The following is a 20529-nucleotide window of genomic DNA, read 5'->3' on the forward strand; positions in this document are numbered from 1 at the left end:
TCTTGGTCCTCCGCCCTGCCAGGCCTTCTTTTCTGCCTCCCCTCCTGATCTGGTCTGTTTCAGCTTTTGGTCGCCTCGGGCTTCTTTTGGTGTGTCTCCCCGCCCCTCTTGGCTTCCAGGAGGCTCTGCCTCTGTGGCCGGAAACCTCTAACTTTCCAAGACCTAATCCCGCCTTGGGTCTCCCCACACCCACCCCTTGCTGCTTTCCAGACCACTGCTTCTGCTCCCTTTTTCTCACTTTTGAAATTACAAGCATTTAGATGGACAGAAGAAAGATGGAGAAAGTTCTGTAGGCATCCTTGATACTGGTAGGCCTCAGCCTTGGTCCATGAGCCTTCTCAGAACAAAGCAGGCCATGATGGATGCTGGCTTTTGGCTCTGTTCCTTTCTCCCCCTCCTGGCCATTCCTGAGGAGGGAACAGACTGCAGGGTAAGCTAAGGTTGTTATTATCCTGTGGTCACCACTGACCACACAGCCTAATGAAGGGGATTCTTCTACCATCCAGGCTCTCCCAATTCCTGCCCAGATGGTCTGTCCCAGCCCTTCCAGCCCTTCTGTATGCCCGCTTGTGGGAGCATGTGTGAACAGCATGCATGTGTACAGCTTGAAAGGTGTAACTCCAAGATTATCTTGCAGGCCAGGCCCAGAGCAAGAAATTACTAGGGTGGGAGGTGGTGGTGGTGGGCCCAGTGGTTCCTCCATCAAGGAGGAGAAGGGGTAGACAGACAGAGCAGGTATCTCCAGGAAGTGAACTGAGCAAGCAGTGGGCTCTGAGCAGAGAACACTGCAAGCTGCCTCATCCCAGCCTAGACCACTGCAGTCACCTCTCCCTGCTCTCCCCCTCCTTCCTCTGAGCCCCTCCAATCTGGGCTGCTTGCCTGCTGCAGCCAGAGCAATCCTTCCAAACCATAAATCAGATCACATTACTCCCCACGCCCCTGCTTCCTCACCTTCCCATCAGAAGCAGGAGAGAAGCCAAGCCTGGGCCTCAGTCCTCAGCGCAGCCTGCAGGGCTAGGGCCTGGGAGAGAACCATTTTCTGCAGTCTCACCCCATCTCCCCGCACCCTCCACCTTGGCTGTGCCCTCCCTATCCTTTTCTTCCGAAGACTCTTCCCTCAGCTCCTTCTCGTCACTGGAGTCTCGGCTCTGACCACCATGTGAGATGGTTTTCTAAAATGCCTCTTTTTCTTCAAGGTATAATCCAACCAGTGTGGTCTTGTTTATTTACATCTGTCTCTTGCAGACCAAGGCTTGGATTCTTGAGTAGCTCTGTATCCCCAAGTCAAAGCAGGGCTTCCTAGTACCTAGTAAGTGCTCAGTTAAGCTGCTGAATAAGGCCACTGTTCCTGATATAGTAACAACAGCTTGGTTAAAGGCTTCAAAGACAGACTTTTGTGCTTAGGTTGCACCTGAGTTCTCAAGGTATCTGCCTGGGTATAGAAGGGCTGATGGCTATGGGAGGATCCAATGCCAGGGGAAGTGGAAGACTGTGCCCTGCACACTCCATGCCAGGAACATGAGTCCTGCAGGGCTATTCCAGCTATAGTCCAGCAGGTCTTGCCAATTCATGAGCCAGAGATCCAGGGGCCCAGGCTCTGCAGGGAAAAAGCAAAGCAGCTGAGAGAGACAACATGGCAGCCCTGTGGAGGTCATGGGTATGGTGGCATCTAGCCAAAGCTGCTGACTCCAAGCAGGTACCCGACATCTGCCCTCAACTGCTGAGAGCTACATGAGGAGCTTTGGAAAGGAACACACCAGTTTTCAAGAAAGCCTGGTATGTAGAGGACAGAGTGACCTTGGGCAGCCTATTGGCTCCTTAGAGCCTCTCAGATGCTCATGGGTAGCACGGAGGTCCCTCACTAGGGGCTGGAGACCTCCATATAATGCATAACAGCCTTGTAAACTATAGAGTACTTCATAGCCACTCAGCGCTTGTGCCAGCACCAACAGCTGTTCTCCATGGGCTCAGCTGCTCAGCACCTGGGTGGGTGCATCAAGAAGAGGGGCTCTCTGAGATGATACCAATTCCAGCTTATCCCAGGACGTTCCCAAGAACCTGCAGCTGCAGAAGAACCCAGAAGCTACTTAGAACCACCCTCTGGAGGTGCTGGTGTTCCCTAGCGACTCTGGGGATGCTTCTGGAGCTGGGGCAAAGTGGAAGTCAGGACTGAAGAAGGCTGAGGGATGATGAATGAATCTTCCTTGCCTCTGTGAATGTACCAAGCAAGAGAGCGCTAACTATCTGCACACTCATAGTGTGTGAAATCAGAGGCAATACACGATGAGTGAGGATACCCAACCTCAGGCATGTTCTTTGGAACACTATAGCAGGTCAGTGGAGACTAGGGAGACAGCCTCTATGTTCTTCATCCATGACGCCACCTCTTTATAGCTGTGTGACCTGGGGCAAGTTACTTAGCCTCTCTGTGCTTGAACAGGAAAGCAGTCCCTAAACCTGACTTTTGTATTCATGGATAGCTGTGGAAGGGTGCTATGAGCAGGGTGTGCAGTCAAACAGGTGTACACACCTGTGATGGACAGGAGGTGGGCGAGCCTGCTCAGACAGCACGAATGTCTGTCTACCATGTGCTTCTGTGGGTAGATCTGAGCAGGCAATTGGAGTATGGTGTGGGGAAATCTCACAGGGTGCTGTCAGTATGCTGTGACAATGGGGTGTGACATTGTGCATGAAGCTGGGTGTGTGTCTCTGGTCATGTGTCCCGGGCAGGCAGCTGGGGGTATGCTTTGTTTATAGGACCAGCTGGGGGAAGGGACATACAGCTATCTCTGGTATTTCATGTGAGAAGGGCTTATATGGAAAGGTGTGTGTGTGTGTGTGTGTGTGTGTGTGTGTGTGTGTGTGTGTGTGTACACGCGCGCGCGTGTGTGTGCGCGCACATTTGGGGACACAGGACAGGAATCTATAGCCCTCAGCATTCAATTTGGGAATATACAGACTCTTTACAAATACAAATAGCACCCCACCATGTGTAGAAAGAGTGGGGAGCACTCTGGGAAAGGGGCTCCTCGGGAAGGAGCAGGACCCCATTTGGGACACGGGGGGGGGGGTAAGCAGGGGTGGAGTTTGGGTTTGGGGATGGGGCAGTGAAGATGAAGGATAGAGGAGGGCGAGGGGAGAGGGGCGGAGCCGCGTTGGGGGGGGAGGATGGGCGAGGTTTGGGGGCGCGGGGAGGGGCGATATCTCTCTGCGGGCTCCTGGAGGGAGGGGAGAGGGCGGAGGGAGGGGAGGGAGGGAGAGAGAGGAGAGCAAGAGAGAGAGAGACCGGGTGAGGGAGAGACAGCTAGTGCGAGAGAGCGAGCCGGGTGGCAGTGGAGGCGCCGAGCGAGAGCAGGCGGCGGCGCGGCGGCCCCAGGCAGAGGAGGAGGAGGCAGAGCCGGCGGGAGCCGCGGCGCCCGTAGCCCGGCCAGACCCCAGCCCCGGGGCGGGCAAGGAGGGGCGCGCGGGCGCGGCAGAAAGGGGGGCGCGCTGCGGATGGCCGGGCTCGGCCCGCGGGGGGGGGAGGTCCTCGGCCCCCCGCCCTCCCCCAGCCCTCGCCGCCCCCTCCCCGGCCCGCGCCCTCCGGGGCGGTGGGGCATGGCCTGAGGGTCCCCGTGTACGGGGGGGGGGTGGGGGGGGGGGAGGGGCGCGGGCGCCGCCGACCGGGACTCAGCAGCCCCGCCAGGCAGGTAAGGGCACGGGACACCCTAGGGGGGTTCTGGGGTAAGGTGCAGCTTCGAGAGCTGGGGTTGCAGGGGAGGGCGGGGGCGCCCCGGATGTCCTTGGCCTGGCGCCGGCTCCAGCCTGGGTGTGCATTTAGGGTGTGTGTGGGGAGGAGTGCGGGTGTGGATGGGAGCGTGGCTCTTATGGGTGACATCAATTGGGTTGCGACCCAGTCCTGGGTGCCCCGTCCCAGATCGCATCCTTGCTGGGAGGGTGTGCCCCATCCCCCACGTGCTGCGCCCCCTAAGCCGTACTGGTCCCTTAAGCTCTTCGGGGCCACCGCTGGGTCCCGGTCCCAGCCTCCCAACCCTGTTCGGCCACTCCCCCGCCTCGCCCACCCTGGCGCACCTGGGCCCCTCCCTTAGGTCACCCTGGTGCCCAACCCCTTCAAGCCCAGGGTCTGGGCCAGAGCCTCCCACGCCGCCCAGACCCGCCGCCCCTTCCAGGCGACTCCAGTTCCTTCCCACTCGCGCCTCGCGTGCCCATCGCGCCTCCGGTCCCTTCTCCTCGGGCCGGCGCGCCCCCTCTGCTCCCGCCCCCAGCCCCAGCTCCCTCTCTGACCTGGGGCTGTCCCCTCATCAACCTTCCTGCCTCAGCTCCGGCTCCCGCCTTCCTCCACCTCCATTCATTCTCCCGGGGCCCGGCTCCTGGCCTCGCCAGCCGTCCCCTGTCCCCCAGCAGCCTCGCAGGGCACCCCCTCTCTCCCCATCGCCACCCCCCCCTTGCCGATTCCTCAGCCCGTCTCGGTACCAGCTGCGTGCCAGCTATTCTTAGCCGCCGAGCTTTTGATTCATGCCGCCCCGGCGGAGTGTGCCCGCTCCCTCCCTCGAGGCCGGAGGGGGAGGGGCCGAGCTGTCCTGGGTGTTGGGGCAGTGGAGCCCGCGCTATGGGGGTCCGGCCCTTGCTGACCTTTCATCCCACCTGCCACCCAGTTCTTGTAGAGCTGGGGCTGCAGAGGGGATGTCAGCCAGGGTCAGCTGAGGGGGAGTGGCTGAGGTCACACTGACAGTCGGGAGGTGGTGTAGGGCAATCAGCGGACTGAGCTGGAGGCCCGGAGTCTCCTCCGGAGCCGGACGGGTGGGGCAACCAGGCCAGATACCTGACGCGGGGAGGGGGCACTTCGGAGCTCGGTCCCCACGAGGGGGAGGGGTCCTCAGCCCGCAGTTAGACGCCTGCTCGCCTACAGTTCTTGGAACTCTCTTCCTTAAACATTTCGTTTTCCTTCCCCAACCCTCCTCCCCCCAGCCCATCCCCACTCCCCCAAAGTCAGCAGTACCCTCCACTGCTTCCCATCTCCATGGCAACGGTGCAGGAGCCGGGCCTGGTGTGGGGTGGGAGGGACCAGACCAGACATTCTGCTTTCCGGTTCTAGAGTGGGGAGTGGGGGGTGGTGAAGAGGAGAGAGAAGGACCGCATTTGGAAAGGAGCCACCCCTCAGTAGGCCACCTTGAGAGGGACGACCCTCCCCATCGCCTGGTCCCCCATATTGCTGCAGTTACTTCTTAGCCTCCTCCCCAGCCTCCCCACCCAATCCAAGTTCTCCTCGGTGGAGCCACCAGTGCCAAACAGTGCCAACCCACCCACCCTGCTGTGCCAGTCCTGAAACACACCCACAGGTCATCCACAGCTGCCCACACCCACCCAGGCCACCACAGCTTGTCACCTGGACGGTCCAGCCAGGGCCAGCCTCCTTATCCACCCACATATCCTCTTCACATGCCCCAGTAACCTCTCATAGGTCCCTTGGGCACAGCTCAGGGGAACTTCTCTTTTCTGCACATCCACCCACATTTGTGTCCCTTGATCCCCTCCAGGGACAGCTCATTCCCCAGCAGCAGCCCTCCAAACATGTGGTCAGCCACACTTCAGTGAAGTCACCAGCTCTCGGGCACCTCCTGCTGCCCCAGGCTCAAAACTCACACCTCCATCTCGCCTTTACTATAAAAGTCATTCTCAACCTCCCTGGGGTGAAGAGGCCAGGCTCTGGCCAGGAGGGCAGGATGCCGGGGTGGATTGGTCCACCTGTCTGTCCTTAGCTAATTTTAGCTTCATTTTCTGTGGCTTGACAAAGTGGGCCAGTAGCTCCCGTGGTGATTCTGTGATTTCTGGGACACACTGGGTCAGCAGCAAAGTGGAGCGCAGGGGGGTGGGGGCTGCAAGCGGGGCCAAGGACAGGGAGGAGAAGGGTACCAAGAAGGCTGAAGAGGTGGTGTGAGCTTGTCTGTGCAGAGGTCTGAGGGTACGCCTACTCTCCCTTGCCTCCCAAGGCAGAGGGAACAGGCTGCCACGGTGCCTGTCACTGAATGGTATTGGTAGCTTCTGAGTGGCACTATGCTGAGGGTCACCTTTGCCTTGCCCAGCTGCCTGTGATGCTGCTGTCCCCCGTCGCCCCGTGGCCCCACGATGACCCACAGCCCCGCGACAAGCGAGGACGAGGAACGCCACAGTGCCAGCGAGTGTCCCGAGGGGGGCTCAGAATCCGACAGCTCCCCAGACGGGCCAGGGAGAGGCCCCCAGGGGACCCGGGGCCGGGGCAGTGGAGCACCTGGTAACCTGGCCTCTGCCCGAGGCCTCCAGGGACGCTCCATGTCTGTCCCAGACGACGCCCACTTCAGCATGATGGTTTTCAGGATTGGCATCCCTGACTTGCACCAGACGGTGAGTCAGCTGACAGCCACATTGACCAAGGCTATTTCCCCACCCCTACTCCCGGCTCTACCCCTTTTTCAACCTACCCTCAACCCTCAGACAATTAACCCAACCTGGCCATCCTATCTCCCACCAGAAATGCCTGCGTTTCAACCCTGATGCCACCATCTGGACAGCCAAACAGCAAGTCCTCTGTGCCCTGAGTGAGAGCTTACAGGATGTGCTTAACTACGGACTGTTCCAGCCGGCCACCTCAGGCCGGGATGCCAACTTCCTGGAAGAGGAGAGGCTGCTAAGAGAGTACCCCCAGTCCTTTGAGAAAGGGGTACCCTACCTGGAGGTGAGGCTCCAGAACACTTAACAGAAGTCGTGCCCTGGAACACGTCCACTCTGATGCCAAGAGAACCCCAGTGGGCTCTTCAAGATGTCCCGAGAACTCATGGGATCCTGAGTCCAAATCACCAGCTGAGTTGCCTCAGATGGCATTCCTTCCCTTCCTTATGCCATCAGCTGGACAGGAATCCCAGCTACAGTAGTCATTCTAGAACATTCCGTGTGTGGGTTACACTTGCAAGATAGGGGTTATAATTCAACAGACCTTGATGATCTAGTACTCTTGGAAAAGTCGCCCTACAGGGGCCATTTCTATGCTAACCCTGAACTCATCTGGGAGGAAGGGAGGAGTATCAGACATTATTCCCCAACAAAGAATCTAATTACAAGTCTGTGTCTCTTCATACTCCACTCCTGGTCTCAGTTCCGCTACAAGACCCGAGTCTATAAACAGACCAACCTGGATGAGAAACAGCTGGCCAAATTGCACACAAAGGTGAGAGTACCTCCCCTGGGTGTGCCACGCTGCACCCAGAGCACTCTGTCCATGGCCTTCTTTTCCAGTCTTTGCCCATAAACCCTCCCCTCTGCCAACTCCTCAGTTACACCAAGTCCTCCATTTAACATTGAATCCTGTTTGGAGATGCCTGTTTGTCTCCATCGTAACCCCTCCCCACTTCCCTCTGTGTCCTGTCCTGCCCAGACCAATGCCATCTGTGCCTGTTGTGTGCATTTGTAAGGGAGGTGGTGGTGGCGGCGGTGGAGTGAGTGGATGGGTGCACACGTGGAGGCCAGAGAACAATTTTGGGGGAGTCAATTTTCTTTTTCCACCATATGGGTCCTGGGAATGTAACTCAGGTGGTCAGGCCAGGCCTGGTGGTAAGCACCTTTACCTGATGAGCTATCTCACTGGCCCCACCTTATTTTTAAGACAGTCTTTTACTGGTCCGAGGCTCACCATGTAGGTCAGACTAGCTGACCAGGAAGCCCCAGGGATGTGCCTGTCTCCACCTCCCCAGTACTGGCATTACAAGTGCACACCATCATCACCCCTGGCTTTCTTATGTGGGTTCTAGGGAGACAAACTCAGGGTCTCATGCTTGCGGGACAAGCACTTTACTCCTAGCCCTTCACCCCATTCTTTTTAGTTTGTTTTTGTTTTTGTTTTTTGAGACAGGGTTTCCCTGTGGCTTTGGAGGCTGTCCTGGAACTAGCTCTTGTAGACCAGGCTGGTCTCGAACTTGCAGAGATCCGCCTGCCTCTGCCTCCCGAGTGCTGGGATTAAAGGTGTGCGCCACCAGCACCCGGCTCACCCCATTCTTTTAATTCTGCCTTTCTGCTCAGAAGCACTTAGGGCCCTTCTTTTACCCTACCTCAGTCCATCTCCTGCCTAGGGAGTATTTCATAGACACCACAGTGCCCCAGGCCTATAGCCTGTGTCTCCATCAAGCACAGACTCTCCCTTGCCTTGCCTTGCCTTGCCTTGCCTTGCCTTGCCTTGCCTTGCCTTGCCTTGCCTTGCCTTGCCAGACACATTTATTCTGTTGGGTTCTTTCCCTCCAGACCTTGGCTGATATCTCCCCTGTGTCTGCCCTGGTCCCCAAGGAGCTGTGAGGAAGTTAGGAGGCTGATGTGGCCAGAGGGAAACAATGTCTTGACATTCAATGGAAAGAATTCCCCTCTCCCCCGCCTCCCAAAGCTCCTCTGCACCACACCATCCTCCCACTTATTCCCTCCCCTCCACGCCTTTCCCCTCGCTACCTGTGCCATCCACAGTGGCCATGTGCAACTCTTTTGTACATGTGACAGGTGTGAATTGAGTCACACTGCAAAAACCGTGCAAAAATCCCACTGTATCTTTTTTTAAAGATTTATTTTATTTTTAATTGTGTATGTGTATGTCTGTGTGTGGGTATGCACATGAGAATGCAGGTACCCAAGGAAGTTAGAAACACCAGATCCCCTTGGAACTGGAATTACCTGCCATTGGTTGGTCCTGGGAACTGAACTGGGGTCCTTTGTAAGAGCAGCAAGTGCTCTGAATAGCTAAGGCATTTCTCTAGCTCCTGTGTTATCTCTTTAAAATTGCATTATTTATTTATTACTGTGTGTGACTGGTGGTGGGGTGGAGATGGCATGTTCATGTTATTGCTCACACGTGGAGGTCAGAGGATAATTTCTAGAGCTTAGTTTTCTCCTCTCATGCATGTTTTGGAGATCAAATTCAGGTTGGCAGGCTTGGCTGCCAGTACCTTTACGAGTAAGCCATCTTGCCTCCCCCAAACCACGATGTTTTAATTATTTTCTTGTGGATTGTACATTGAAACAGTAGCATTACAGATACATTTCTTCAAGAACACGTGTCATCGGCATGGATCTCAACATAGTTCACAGTTCCATTTTGTCTTAGTTAGGATTTTATTGTTGTGATGAGACACCATGACCACGGCAACTCTTATAAAGGAAAACATCTAATTGATGCTACCTTACGGTTTCAGAGGTTAAGTCCGTTATCATCATGGTGGGAAGCATGGCAGCACACAGGCAGACATGGTGCTGAAGAGGTAGCTGTGAGTTCTACATCCCAATTGGCAGGCAGAAGAAAGAGACAGTGAGCCACTTGACCTGGCTTGAACTTCTGAAACCTCAAAGCCTGCCCCCAGTGACACAGTTCCTCCAATAAAGCCACACCTACTCCAATAATGCCACTCCCAGTGAGCCTTAGAGGAGTCATTTTCACACAAATTACCATACCCTTCTATTTTAGAATATTACTTTTAAGACGGGGTCTCACTGTGTAGCCCAGGCAGGCCTAGAACTCATCATCCTCCTGTCTCTGCCCCTGAGTGCCAAGATGACTGGCATGACCCACCACACCAGACTTCCTTCTTGCCAGGCGATGCTATCTCTGATTGCTGCATTCTTCACTTGACCCCCTGATCTCCCTGATCCCCCTGTCTGTCTTTGTGCATGATTCAGACGGGGTTGAAGAAGTTCCTGGAATATGTGCAGCTTGGGACGTCTGACAAGGTGGCGAGGCTGCTGGACAAGGGGCTGGACCCCAATTACCATGACTCAGATTCAGGAGGTAGGAAGATGCATGGGCCCTGACAGATTGGGGTGAAGAGCAGTTTGGGTAGAAAGGCCAGGGACAAACCTCAACCCCAGAGGCTGAGGCTGAGGGACCAAAGGTTGTAGAGGGTTGAGCTGGGAAACCAGGGGTGGTGTCTAAGAGGCAGGGGCCAAAAGTCCTGCCTCTGAAGGTCTTCTCTTGCCCTTCAGAGACACCTTTGACCCTGGCGGCCCAGACTGAAGGTTCAGTAGAGGTGATTCGAACGCTGTGCCTGGGTGGGGCTCACATAGACTTCAGGGCCCGGGATGGCATGACAGCGCTACACAAGGCTGCATGTGCTCGGCACTGCCTGGCACTCACGGTGAGGCTACTATAATCCCCAGATGGTGGGACCCTTTCTTCTTTACCTTCATTTCTCCAACCCTACTTCCTTCATTTCTGTTCAAAAGAATTCCTCGTCAGCCAGGTCTGATGTACGCTCCTGCAATCCTAGCATTCAGGGGTTCAAGGCTGGCCTAGGTTACGTGAGACCCAATCCCACTGCCCTCCAACCCAAATAGTACCTCTGTGTCCCCACCACAAAACCCGTTTCTGCACACTGACAATACCACAGTTCCTGTTGTCAGTCTTCCAGGTGCCCCCAGCTTAGTCTACAAGCTGGTTGTGACTCAGCCCAGGTAGGTTCACTAATGCACCCTCCCTGGACACTCAGAATGTCCCCCTTTCCTCTACCTCCCTAAAGTACCTACCCTTAAAGTCCTTAGAACGCTGAGAATGAATCCCTGCTCCTCTGGGAGACCATCTCCGTGCACACCCTGGATTTGCCCCTCCATTCATCCTTCCTAGCCCAGCCCTTCACCTCCCAACACATTCATTCTCTCAAGCCAAATCCAGTGTCCTCTTCTCATACCTAAGACACACAAAAAAAATCTCCCTAAAACCAGGTGTGGAGGCACAAGCCTGAGGTCTCTGCACTTGGGAGATAGAGGAAGGAGGAAGAGGGATGTGAGGTCAATCTTAACTACATAGTGAGTTTGGGGCTAGCCTGGGCATCTCAACAAAGAAACAAAATATACTTTCCCAAACAAATAAGCCCTATGTGCCCACAAAATGCACAGAACAAATTCTGTGCAGGTTTTTTTTTTTTTTTTTTTTTGTGTGTGTGTGTGTGCATGTGTGCCCGGGCACATGTATGCATGTACACACACAGGTGCATATTTGTGTAACCCATGAGCTGGCATGTACAATTGTGCCAGTCAGAGGACAACCTTAGCTATCAGTCCTCAGAAACTAGCTGCCATGTTTCTCCAGATGAGGCTTTCACTGGTACATAGGGCTCCCTAAATTGACTAGTCTTGCTGGCCAGTGAGCCCCAGGAATCCACCTGTCTCTGCCTCTCCACTGTGCAACTGTACAACAGTTTTTCACATGGATTATTGAAACCAAGTTCGGGTCTTCATGTTTGCATGGCAAACACTTTACTCACGGAGCTGTCCACTACCACCCCACAGCCCTTGCATGCAGTCTTATTTCTCATCTGCCTCTACCAGATGACTCGATCCCTCTCTCTGCATAAGTCAGGTCAGGATACGCTGCTCCCAAAGATGGAGGCACACCCATATTCACAGATGCCCCAGCTCAAAATCTTTCCCTAAGAGCCCTTGGAGTAGCCAAACACTTGGCATGAAGGATTGTTGTTTATTGCCAGAACCAATGGCTACTCTCCATGTACCTCTCTCTGTGTGTGTGATTCTAGATCTTTACTATGAAGTCCCTTAACCACTGGCCACACCAGGCTGTTTATATTTTAATTAATTAAAATTGAATAAAACTAAAATCGCACTTCCCTGGACTTGACACCACTGGAGACAGTGCATTGTAGTGTCCTTCCACACAGGGCTGCTGTAGGGCTTTCTACACAGGGGCAGCTGTCAATACTTGTTCTTATACAAGCTTAAACTCTTCCCCTCTTTTTTACCCTGTCTCTTTCCCCTAGAACTCTCAACCTCAAGGAGTCTGGCTCAATATTTGAGTTCACCCCAGGCTTTCTTTTGTGGCAGTCTGTGTAGTGCTCCCATACTTGGTCAGGGCATTCTTAAACTTAGATCCCATCCTTCCATCTCTTTTCCCTACCTACAACTATGCCATGAATTGAGAGGCCCATCAAAAGTCACCCGCTGGCAAAAGGCTGAGCTGCATGTCAGAGTAAGCGAGTCCTCTGGAGGCACCTGCCTTGCCTTCTCATTGTTCTTTTATTTTATTTTTAAGATTTTATTTATTTATTATGTATACAACATTCTGCTTCCATGTATATCTGCACACCAGAAGAGGGCATCAGATCTCATAACGGTTGGTTGTGAGTCACCACGTGGTTGCTGGGAATTGAACTCAGGACCTCTGGAAGGGCATTCAGTGCTCTTAACCTCTGAGCCATCTCTCCAGTCCCTTCTCATTGTTCTTAAGGACTAGGACTCATGCAGACTGGGGACAAAGTCTGGCTCAAAGTCTGTGAGACTATCGGAGGGGCTGCAGAGGTGGCTCTGCCAGTGGAGTGCTTGCTAAGCAAGCATGAGGATCCATGTTCCATCTCCAGCACACAAGCAGAAAAGCAGAGTGGTGGCGTGTGCCTGTGATCTCAGTGCTGGGGAGGTAGACAGAAGGATTCCTGGGTCTTGCTGGCCGGCTATTCTTATCCCAGTTGGTGAGCTTAAAGTTTAGGGAGAGATTCTGTCTCAAAAAATAAAGTGGAGAGCAATTGAGGGATATATTTAGCCCTTGCCTCCTCTATTTGCGCTTGTGTATGCTCGCATACACACACACACACTCACACACTCACACTCACACACACACACACACACACACAGAGAGAGAGAGAAAGAGAGAGAGAGAGAGAGAGAGAGAGAGAGAGAGAGAGAGAGAGGGAGAGATTGGAGTGGAAATGAGACAGGTATGAGCCTGCATGGGTCATTCAAGGCTCACCTCCCTAACAACCCCTTGGAATTAGAGCTGCCATCTGTCCTTTCTTCCTGAGTTATCTGTCCTCCTTAGGCACTTCTGGACCTTGGGGGCTCTCCCAACTACAAGGACCGCCGAGGGCTGACACCCCTGTTCCACACAGCTATGGTGGGGGGCGACCCCCGCTGCTGCGAGCTACTTCTGTACAACAGGGCCCAACTGGGCATTGCAGATGAGAACGGCTGGCAGGAAATCCACCAGGTATTCAGATTTAGTACAAAGCATCCAAGGGGCTGGGATGCGAAAGAGATGGCAGAGTTCCTTACAGAGAGGGGATGTGGGTGCAGATCTCTGACCTCAAGGAAGAGAGCCTTGGAAGGATTCAGATGAGGTATAATCAGGCTTACGCACTCCCTGTACCTCCAGGCCTGCCAACGGGGCCACTCTCAGCACCTGGAACACCTGCTCTTCTATGGGGCTGAGCCTGGAGCCCAGAATGCCTCAGGAAACACAGCCTTGCACATCTGTGCCCTCTACAACAAGGTCAGCCCAAGCAACATCCATCTGCCCCTTCAAAGGCCTATGCTTCACACAAGTTCACTCAAGCCTCCTACAACTTCTGTTCATTCACCATTTCCACCTACCTACCCATCCATCCATCCATCCATCCATCCATCCACTCACCACCCATTCATCCATCATCCACCCATCTATCCTTCCATCCATCCATCCATCCATCCATCCATCCATCCATCCACCACTCATTCATCCATCATCCACCCATCTAGCCACCCACTCGTTCATCCATCTGTCCTCCACCCATTCATCTATACATCTACAAATTCATCCCTCTGTACATCTACTTGTCTACTCATTCATCCACTCATCCATCTATAATCCACCCCCACCTATCTACAAACCTATCCACTTATCCATCCACCTACCTACTCACTCATCCATCATCCAGTCATCATCCATCTACCTATCCACTCACTTATCCATATCTTTGTCTACCCAGCTACCTACCCACCCATCTCCCATCCATCCATCCATCCATCCATCCATCCACCTACCCACCTTCCAGCCAGCCAGCCATCATCCACCCATCTGTCCATTGAGTTTAATAAGCTTCTCCTCTGTGTCTGGCTCCAAGCTTTATACTGAGCTTCTGGTCTAATCCTGGGTGCTCAGTAAAGTTATGGAGAATCATGTTCCCTTGGGAGCCGTGTTTGGAGTTGGGTGGAGGTGGCTTTCTGAATGATGTCAAGACAGCAGGAGCAAATGAGGGAAAAAAGAGTGCTCCGGGAGGGGAGCACAGCTGTGTAAAAGACAAGGGGCTGAGCAGGTGGAGCCTTTGCAGGGGGCAGAGGAATGAGAAAAGTACAGCCTGGGGATATTGTATATTCAGTAATGTTTTGTGGAGGGTCCCTCTCCAGGAATTTTGGGGAAAGATGGGCTGTATAAAGGAGGCAAGGGTCTCCCCAAGTGGGACAGCTGCCAGCAAGGGCTAAGACCCCTTTGCCATCTGAGTACCAAGAGACTCCAGGTGAGCCAGGCCCCTTGGAGCTGCAGCCTCTTCTCTCCCCAGGTTTTCTGAGATTCTTGTCCTTGAAGAGCTGCTTGGGGGGCTTCAGGGTAGGGAGGGCAGCACTTGCTGATCTGCCCTCCCTTCCTCCAGGAAGTCTTCCAAAACAGCCCCAGCCCCTTCTGCCTCCTGAGAACTCTCAGTGCTGGGGATATGGCGGGTATCCAAGTGCTGCCTTGTGGCAGTGAGCAGAATGCTCAACGCCAAGAGATGACTGGTGTTCCTCAAACCCAGCAACATGGTGCTGGCATTTCCTTCCCAAGTACTACTGCCTTCTCTACTGCTCCTTATGCAGGCCTCTGTGCCAGGACCTCTGGCTCTGAGGCAGGTGCTTGGTGGGGAGAGAAAAAGCCCCAGCCCCCCACACCCAGGAAGACCCTTGAACAAGCGCCTTCCACTTTCTGGGGCTTTGTCCTCCCCGAAATGAGAATCATGTCAGCTGATTGAAAGGGATGAGTGATTGTGTACATTAAGTATTCATCCCTAGAAGACAGCCGTGATAATAATTGTTATTATTAGTATCATCGCCAGTGTCAATTGCCAGGATGCGGTCAGAAGGCTGGCATTCATCTGAGCAGGGAAAATTGAGTACAGAGAATTATACAGCATCCACTATTCCCCAAAGAGGGCCAGATGAGCATATTGTTTTGCCTTCTTTAGCTCCCCTACTTTAGCTCCCACGATCTGTGAAATGGGTCAGTCATGAATATCCTTCAAAGGATCAAGCAAGTGAACACTCTGCTTGCTATCAGATCGAATAGATGCTTAGCAAATGTGAGTTCATCTTCCACTTCTCAACCCAGTCTTCTCTGTGCTTATCCTAGCCAACATGCTACCTATGGACGTCAGTACACCCACCTACCACACACACACACATATACACAATTATTCACACACCCACTCACCCACCCAACAACCCATCCATCCATCCATCCATCCATCCATCCATCCGCACACTGATTTATCCATCCATTAATACACCCATCTATCTGTTCATCTGTCTCTTCATATACCAGTTCATCTAACCATCCACCCAGCTACCCATCCATCCATCCATCCATCCATCCATCCACCCATCTGTCCATCTGTCTGTCCACTCGTACATTTACCCACCCATCCATCCTGCTGGCAAAGGTCCCTAGGCTGTGAGCCTCTCAAGGGTTGGGACAAATTCTGGTAGATTCTGATTCTGCACCAAACCCCCAGAAAATAGTAATTATTTTGCATCCATGAATCTATCCCTGTACCCATCCATCCATCTATTCATATATCCATCTGTCCATCCATCCACCTATCTAAGCTGGGTCTGACCATCACCCTTTGCTGTCTGTCATCTTGGCCCAGTGGTATGAACATGTAGCCCCTGCTGGTGGACCAGTCCTACACTGTGAGTCTCTCTCAAAACCGGGACAGAATCTCACAGACTGCTCTGTCCCAAGCCCTCAGAAACAGTATTCCTGATGCCATTGTGTGCAGTGAGAGATGAATGAATGCATGACTGATTGAATGAATGATGGGGCTGTGGGTCTCCACCTGAACTGTGCACAGCTCTGGGCTCAGGACTCTTGGCAGGTGGCTGCTGTTTTTGACAGATTGAATGACTCAACAGATGAATGAATAATTGAGTGACTTGAGCAAATGAATTTTGATTGATAGCTCCACATCCTCCGTCTCCATTTCTTCCAAGTGAATTTCTTTAGCACCTACTGTGTGCTTGGTGCCAGGTTCTGAGGAAAAGAGACGAATCAGAAATGGTGCCAGCCTCAGGGAAGGGAAAGAAAGCTCTTGGTTTGGTGAATATTTAAACAAATAATTGCAATCCCATGAGATAAGTGCTAGTTTGTAAATAAATACAAGATTCTCTAGGCGCCCAGTGGAGGGAGCTACTCACTAAAATGTGGACATTTAAACTTGGTCAGACATGGAGCTTGTGAACCCCACTATAACCCATGCCCCTCGAGGTGGGCTATGGTGGGGGGATTGTAAAAGCATGCAAAACATACATGTTTGACAGCATGGGAATACATGGCTATACATGCTTGCACACAACACAACCAGAACTCAAACTAGATTTGCTTTGCCATCCAGAAAGTGATGTTAGCAGTCAGACCCAGATAGACAAACATTAGGATCTGAAGGCCAGGGTCACACACCACCTGCTTCTGTAACTGACTGCAAGGGTTTATGCTCAAATGTTGCCTGCTCTGATCCCATTCTATAGAACAGGCCTGTATCCAGTAAAATGTATACCTTAAAGGGGTTCCTATATAGAAGGTGTATTAAAGATGTACTCATGAATTCACTCGTGAATTCAGCCAAAGTGGAGTAGAACTGCAAGCCAATGTGGGTTTGTCAGGGCCAACACAAAGGCCAGATGACATTCCCCCATTGAGTAAGTGTTCCTGGGCAGTCCTTGTGGGCTGGACACTGTAGTAGGAGGTTGGTATCACAGATAGAACTGTGCCTCTGTGTGACCTACCACAGAAGACATAATGTAGAATATGGGATGTCTGGCATACAGTGTTTTGAAAGAAATGGGTTAATATTGGCTTTGAAGAATACTCATCCATGCAAGAGAGTCAGAGATAAGGAGAAAGCGGTATATGAACAAACTCCTGCCAGCACTCAGGAGGTTGAGCAGGAAGGTTGCCATGCATTAGAGCTAGCTCAGGCTGCAACAGCTAGTGTCAGGCTGTCCTAAGACCCCACCCTGAGCAGACGGCAAAAGACAGGACAAGGAGGGAAAGTCTCTTGGAAAAGAGTTGCTGTTAGAACGCCCCTGAGAGGAAGCATACCTGCTATGGGAAAGTGACCAGCATAGCTGGAGCAAGGGATGTGATAGGTATTGAGGTTAGGGTGGGAGAGCCAAGCCGGTTGTTTGTGTGAGGCCTCTCGGGTCATTTCAGAGACCTGGTTTAGCTCAGAGAGTGATGGGAGTGCTAAGTGACTGATGGGGGTGTTTATGTCCCCCACTGTCTCCCACCTGACTTCTACCCTTTATGCTGTGTGTACTATTCAGGGAACTGGGGATGATCGCTTGGAGCTTAAAGCATTTTCATGCAAGCATGAGGACCTAAGTTCAAATCCCAAGAACCCATGTAAAAACCCACGTGGTAGCATGAATGTGTAATCCCACTGCTCCTACAGGGAGATGGGAAATAGAGACAGGGAAATCCCTCCAGCTAGCCTGACATAGCATCAAACAAGAGACCTTGTCTCAAACAAGGTGGAAAGCAGCACTGTCTTCTGACCTCCACAGGAACACATACACACATCATACACGTGTCATTCTCATACACAGACACACATGCACAAATACAGACTTGGAGTGGAATCTGAGGTCAATCAGTCACTAGCCACATGACCTTGAACGATGCAGAGAGATAAGTGCAGTGATTTCTATCAGACCACTCAGTGAGCTTCCTTCTGAAGCTCAGTTCCTGGCACACAAGACAAGAAGCCCTTCACAGAGCCCAGGGTGCTTCTGTCTTAGCCACATCTGGAGCCTAACCCCATTAGCAGGAGACAGCTGCTGGAATCTGGTGGTAGATACCAGAGAAGTGTTACTTCAATATGAATCAACATAAAATTACTAGAGGTATATTTTTTGCATTCTAGGTCCATGAAACTCCTTATTTATACATTGCAGTGCTGCAGATTGAACCCAGAACTTTGCACATGCTAGGCAGGCAGCCTACACTGAGCAACACCCCAGCCCCTCACTGGGGAATTCTAGACAGGGGCTCCAACACTGGTCTACATCACAAGCTCAGTTTTTACTTTTTATCTTGAGATGGCATTTTGCTAAGTGGCCCAAGCTGGTCTTGACCTTATAATTCTTCTGCCTTAAGCTCTCAGATAAAGTAGGATGACAGAGGTGAGCCGCCAGGCCTCGCTTCCCAGTGTATTTTATATACATAGTCCATCCCCCCCCCCCACTGCCACTTTAAAGAGTGAGTTACATTGTCGAGAGACAGCTGTCCTGGGTAGTGCTAGTTTAGGTCAGACTGTTTCTGAAGACTCCAGCTAACAGCTGTGTTACTCATGCCAACTTACTTAACCATGCGTTTTCCTTTCCTCCTGGACCACTGGCTGTCACTCTCAGGAGACCTGTGCCAGGATCCTCCTTTATCGTGGAGCAAACAAGGATGTGAAAAATAATAACGGACAGACACCCTTCCAGGTCTGAGGTTCGGGGTTAATAGGCAGTTGCAGGGACTGAGAGAGGGGACACAGAGGGCTAAGGGAACAAGAGGGGAGCATGGTCTGGGAGAAGGGAGAGGCCGGGCCAGTGGAGTGGAAGGCAGGTTGATTGAGTGGAAGGCTGTGTTAGAGGAATTCAAGAGGGCTCCTGTCCTTGCTCTCTACTGAGCATCTACTTCCCTGTGCCTCTCCTACAGGTGGCTGTGATTGCTGGGAATTTTGAGCTGGGGGAACTGATTCGTAACCATCGGGAACAGGATGTGGGTGAGTGGAAAGGAGTTGGACTGAAGGAGGAACTGAGGGTTCATGTTGGGATTACAGAGTTGTGTCCTGATTGACGGGTGTCAGGGTGGGACTCAGACTCCTCAAAGTTCCAAAGTTGTCCAAGGAGTGGTGGGGGAATGACTCAGTGTCATTCCTACACCCACTTTCTTTACCTTTCTGTCTCTTCCACCACCTCTTGCCCTCATGGTCCCTATCTGCCTCTTTTTCCCCATCCTACCTGTCTGCCCCTGATCACCACTGTTCAATCTCAGTACCCTTCCAGGAGTCCCCCAAGTATGCAGCCCGGCGTCGGGGACCCCCAGGCGCAGGGCTGACTGTACCTCCAGCGCTGCTTCGAGCTAACAGTGACACAAGCATGGCGCTGCCCGATTGGATGGTGTTTTCAGCCCCAGGGGCCTCATCATCTGGGACCCCTGGCCCTACCTCAGGACCCCAGGGCCAGTCACAGCCCTCAGCCCCCAGCACTAAGCTCAGTAGTGGGACCCTCCGAAGTGCCAGCAGCCCCCGAGGTGCCCGGGCACGTTCCCCATCCCGAGGGAGACATCCTGAAGATGCCAAGAGACAGCCTCGAGGCCGGCCCAGGTAGGTAGGACTCAGGCCCCCAGCCCCTGGCCCTGGCAATTCTAGCACCCACACAGCCAACCCAGCTGCCTACCTCCTGTCCCAAGAGTGGTAGGTCCCCCTACTAATTGTCTCATGGGCAAAAAGAGGGTGTTAGGGATGCTTGACCTCACTCCTGGCATGGATGGGATGAGATAGGACACTAGAAGAAAAAGCCTGCAGCCTTTGAGAATAGACAGATGGCAGGGTAGGGAGAGAGGAAAGAGAGCAAGAAGAGGGGCTTGGGGCGGGCAGGGACTTTGGGAACAATGTCCAACGCTATTCAGGAGTTCAGGGAGGAGAAGCTGGGAGCTGAGGGAGCAGAAGGGACTGTTCTATGGTAAGGATGCTAGGAAAAGAGGGAGGTCCATGAGATGTGCCCCAGATCCCAAGGAAGTGGAGAAGGCTGGAAACAGTTGGCTGTGGCCTTGGACCTGCCCCAGGAGGAAGCTAGGAGTCACTGAAAGCTCATGAGCTGGGAGAATGTACCAGCACAGGTTCAGGAAGCTGAATCAGACTGCTTGTGCAGGCCATGGGAGGGGTGGAACTGGGAGCCTAAAGACAGGAGATGGGGAGCAGCTGGCCTCCCAAGGACACCAGAACTTGGAAAAGCACTCAATCCCTGTCCCACCCTGATTCTCTGCCTTCCTTCCATCCAAGGACCCTTGTCCCCCCAGAAGTGCCCTGTCCCTCCACTCTCCCCTGCCTCTCACAACTTCTGTGTATACAGCTCCAGCGGGACACCCCGAGAAGGGCCAGCTGGGGGAACTGGGGGCTCAGGGGGCCCTGGGGGCTCCCTGGGAAGCAGAGGCAGACGTAGGAAGCTCTATTCAGCGGTACCCGGACGCTCCTTCATGGCCGTGAAGTCATACCAGGCGCAAGGAGAGGGGGAGATCTCTCTGAGTAAAGGCGAGAAGATCAAAGGTGACAGGGCAGGGCTGGGTGGGTACAGGGTGAGGGGAAATTCACTCCAGAGACTTTAGAGAGCCCTGAGAGGCCCTCTGCCTGGAGTAAAGGGAGGCACTATATGCTATAGTATCAGGAGGAGGAGGGGGACTGAGCATTGAAGAAACATTGATATGTGGTGGGCTAGATGAGAGCTTCTTATTTTCTTTCTTTTTGT

The 20529-nt window shown here is 53.1% G+C and overlaps 1 protein-coding gene across 2 annotated transcripts in view; it reads left to right on the plus strand.

Moving 5' to 3' along the window:
- The first annotated feature begins 6126 nt into the window (after positions 1-6126).
- Positions 6127-20529, plus strand: part of Shank1 (SH3 and multiple ankyrin repeat domains 1) — a 44744-nt gene continuing 30341 nt past the window's right edge. For both annotated transcript variants that reach the window (XM_035446620.1, XM_035446621.1), the window contains exons 1-11: positions 6127-6381; positions 6509-6712; positions 7130-7201; positions 9685-9793; positions 9988-10139; positions 12827-12994; positions 13160-13276; positions 18424-18501; positions 18719-18785; positions 19058-19388; positions 20137-20330. In XM_035446620.1, coding sequence (XP_035302511.1) covers positions 6127-6381; positions 6509-6712; positions 7130-7201; positions 9685-9793; positions 9988-10139; positions 12827-12994; positions 13160-13276; positions 18424-18501; positions 18719-18785; positions 19058-19388; positions 20137-20330 — 1747 coding nt within the window. The remainder of the gene's footprint in view (positions 6382-6508; positions 6713-7129; positions 7202-9684; positions 9794-9987; positions 10140-12826; positions 12995-13159; positions 13277-18423; positions 18502-18718; positions 18786-19057; positions 19389-20136; positions 20331-20529) is intronic.

Source organism: Cricetulus griseus, chromosome 6 (genome assembly GCF_003668045.3).
Source record: "Cricetulus griseus strain 17A/GY chromosome 6, alternate assembly CriGri-PICRH-1.0, whole genome shotgun sequence".
Classification (NCBI taxonomy): Eukaryota; Metazoa; Chordata; class Mammalia; order Rodentia; family Cricetidae; genus Cricetulus; species Cricetulus griseus.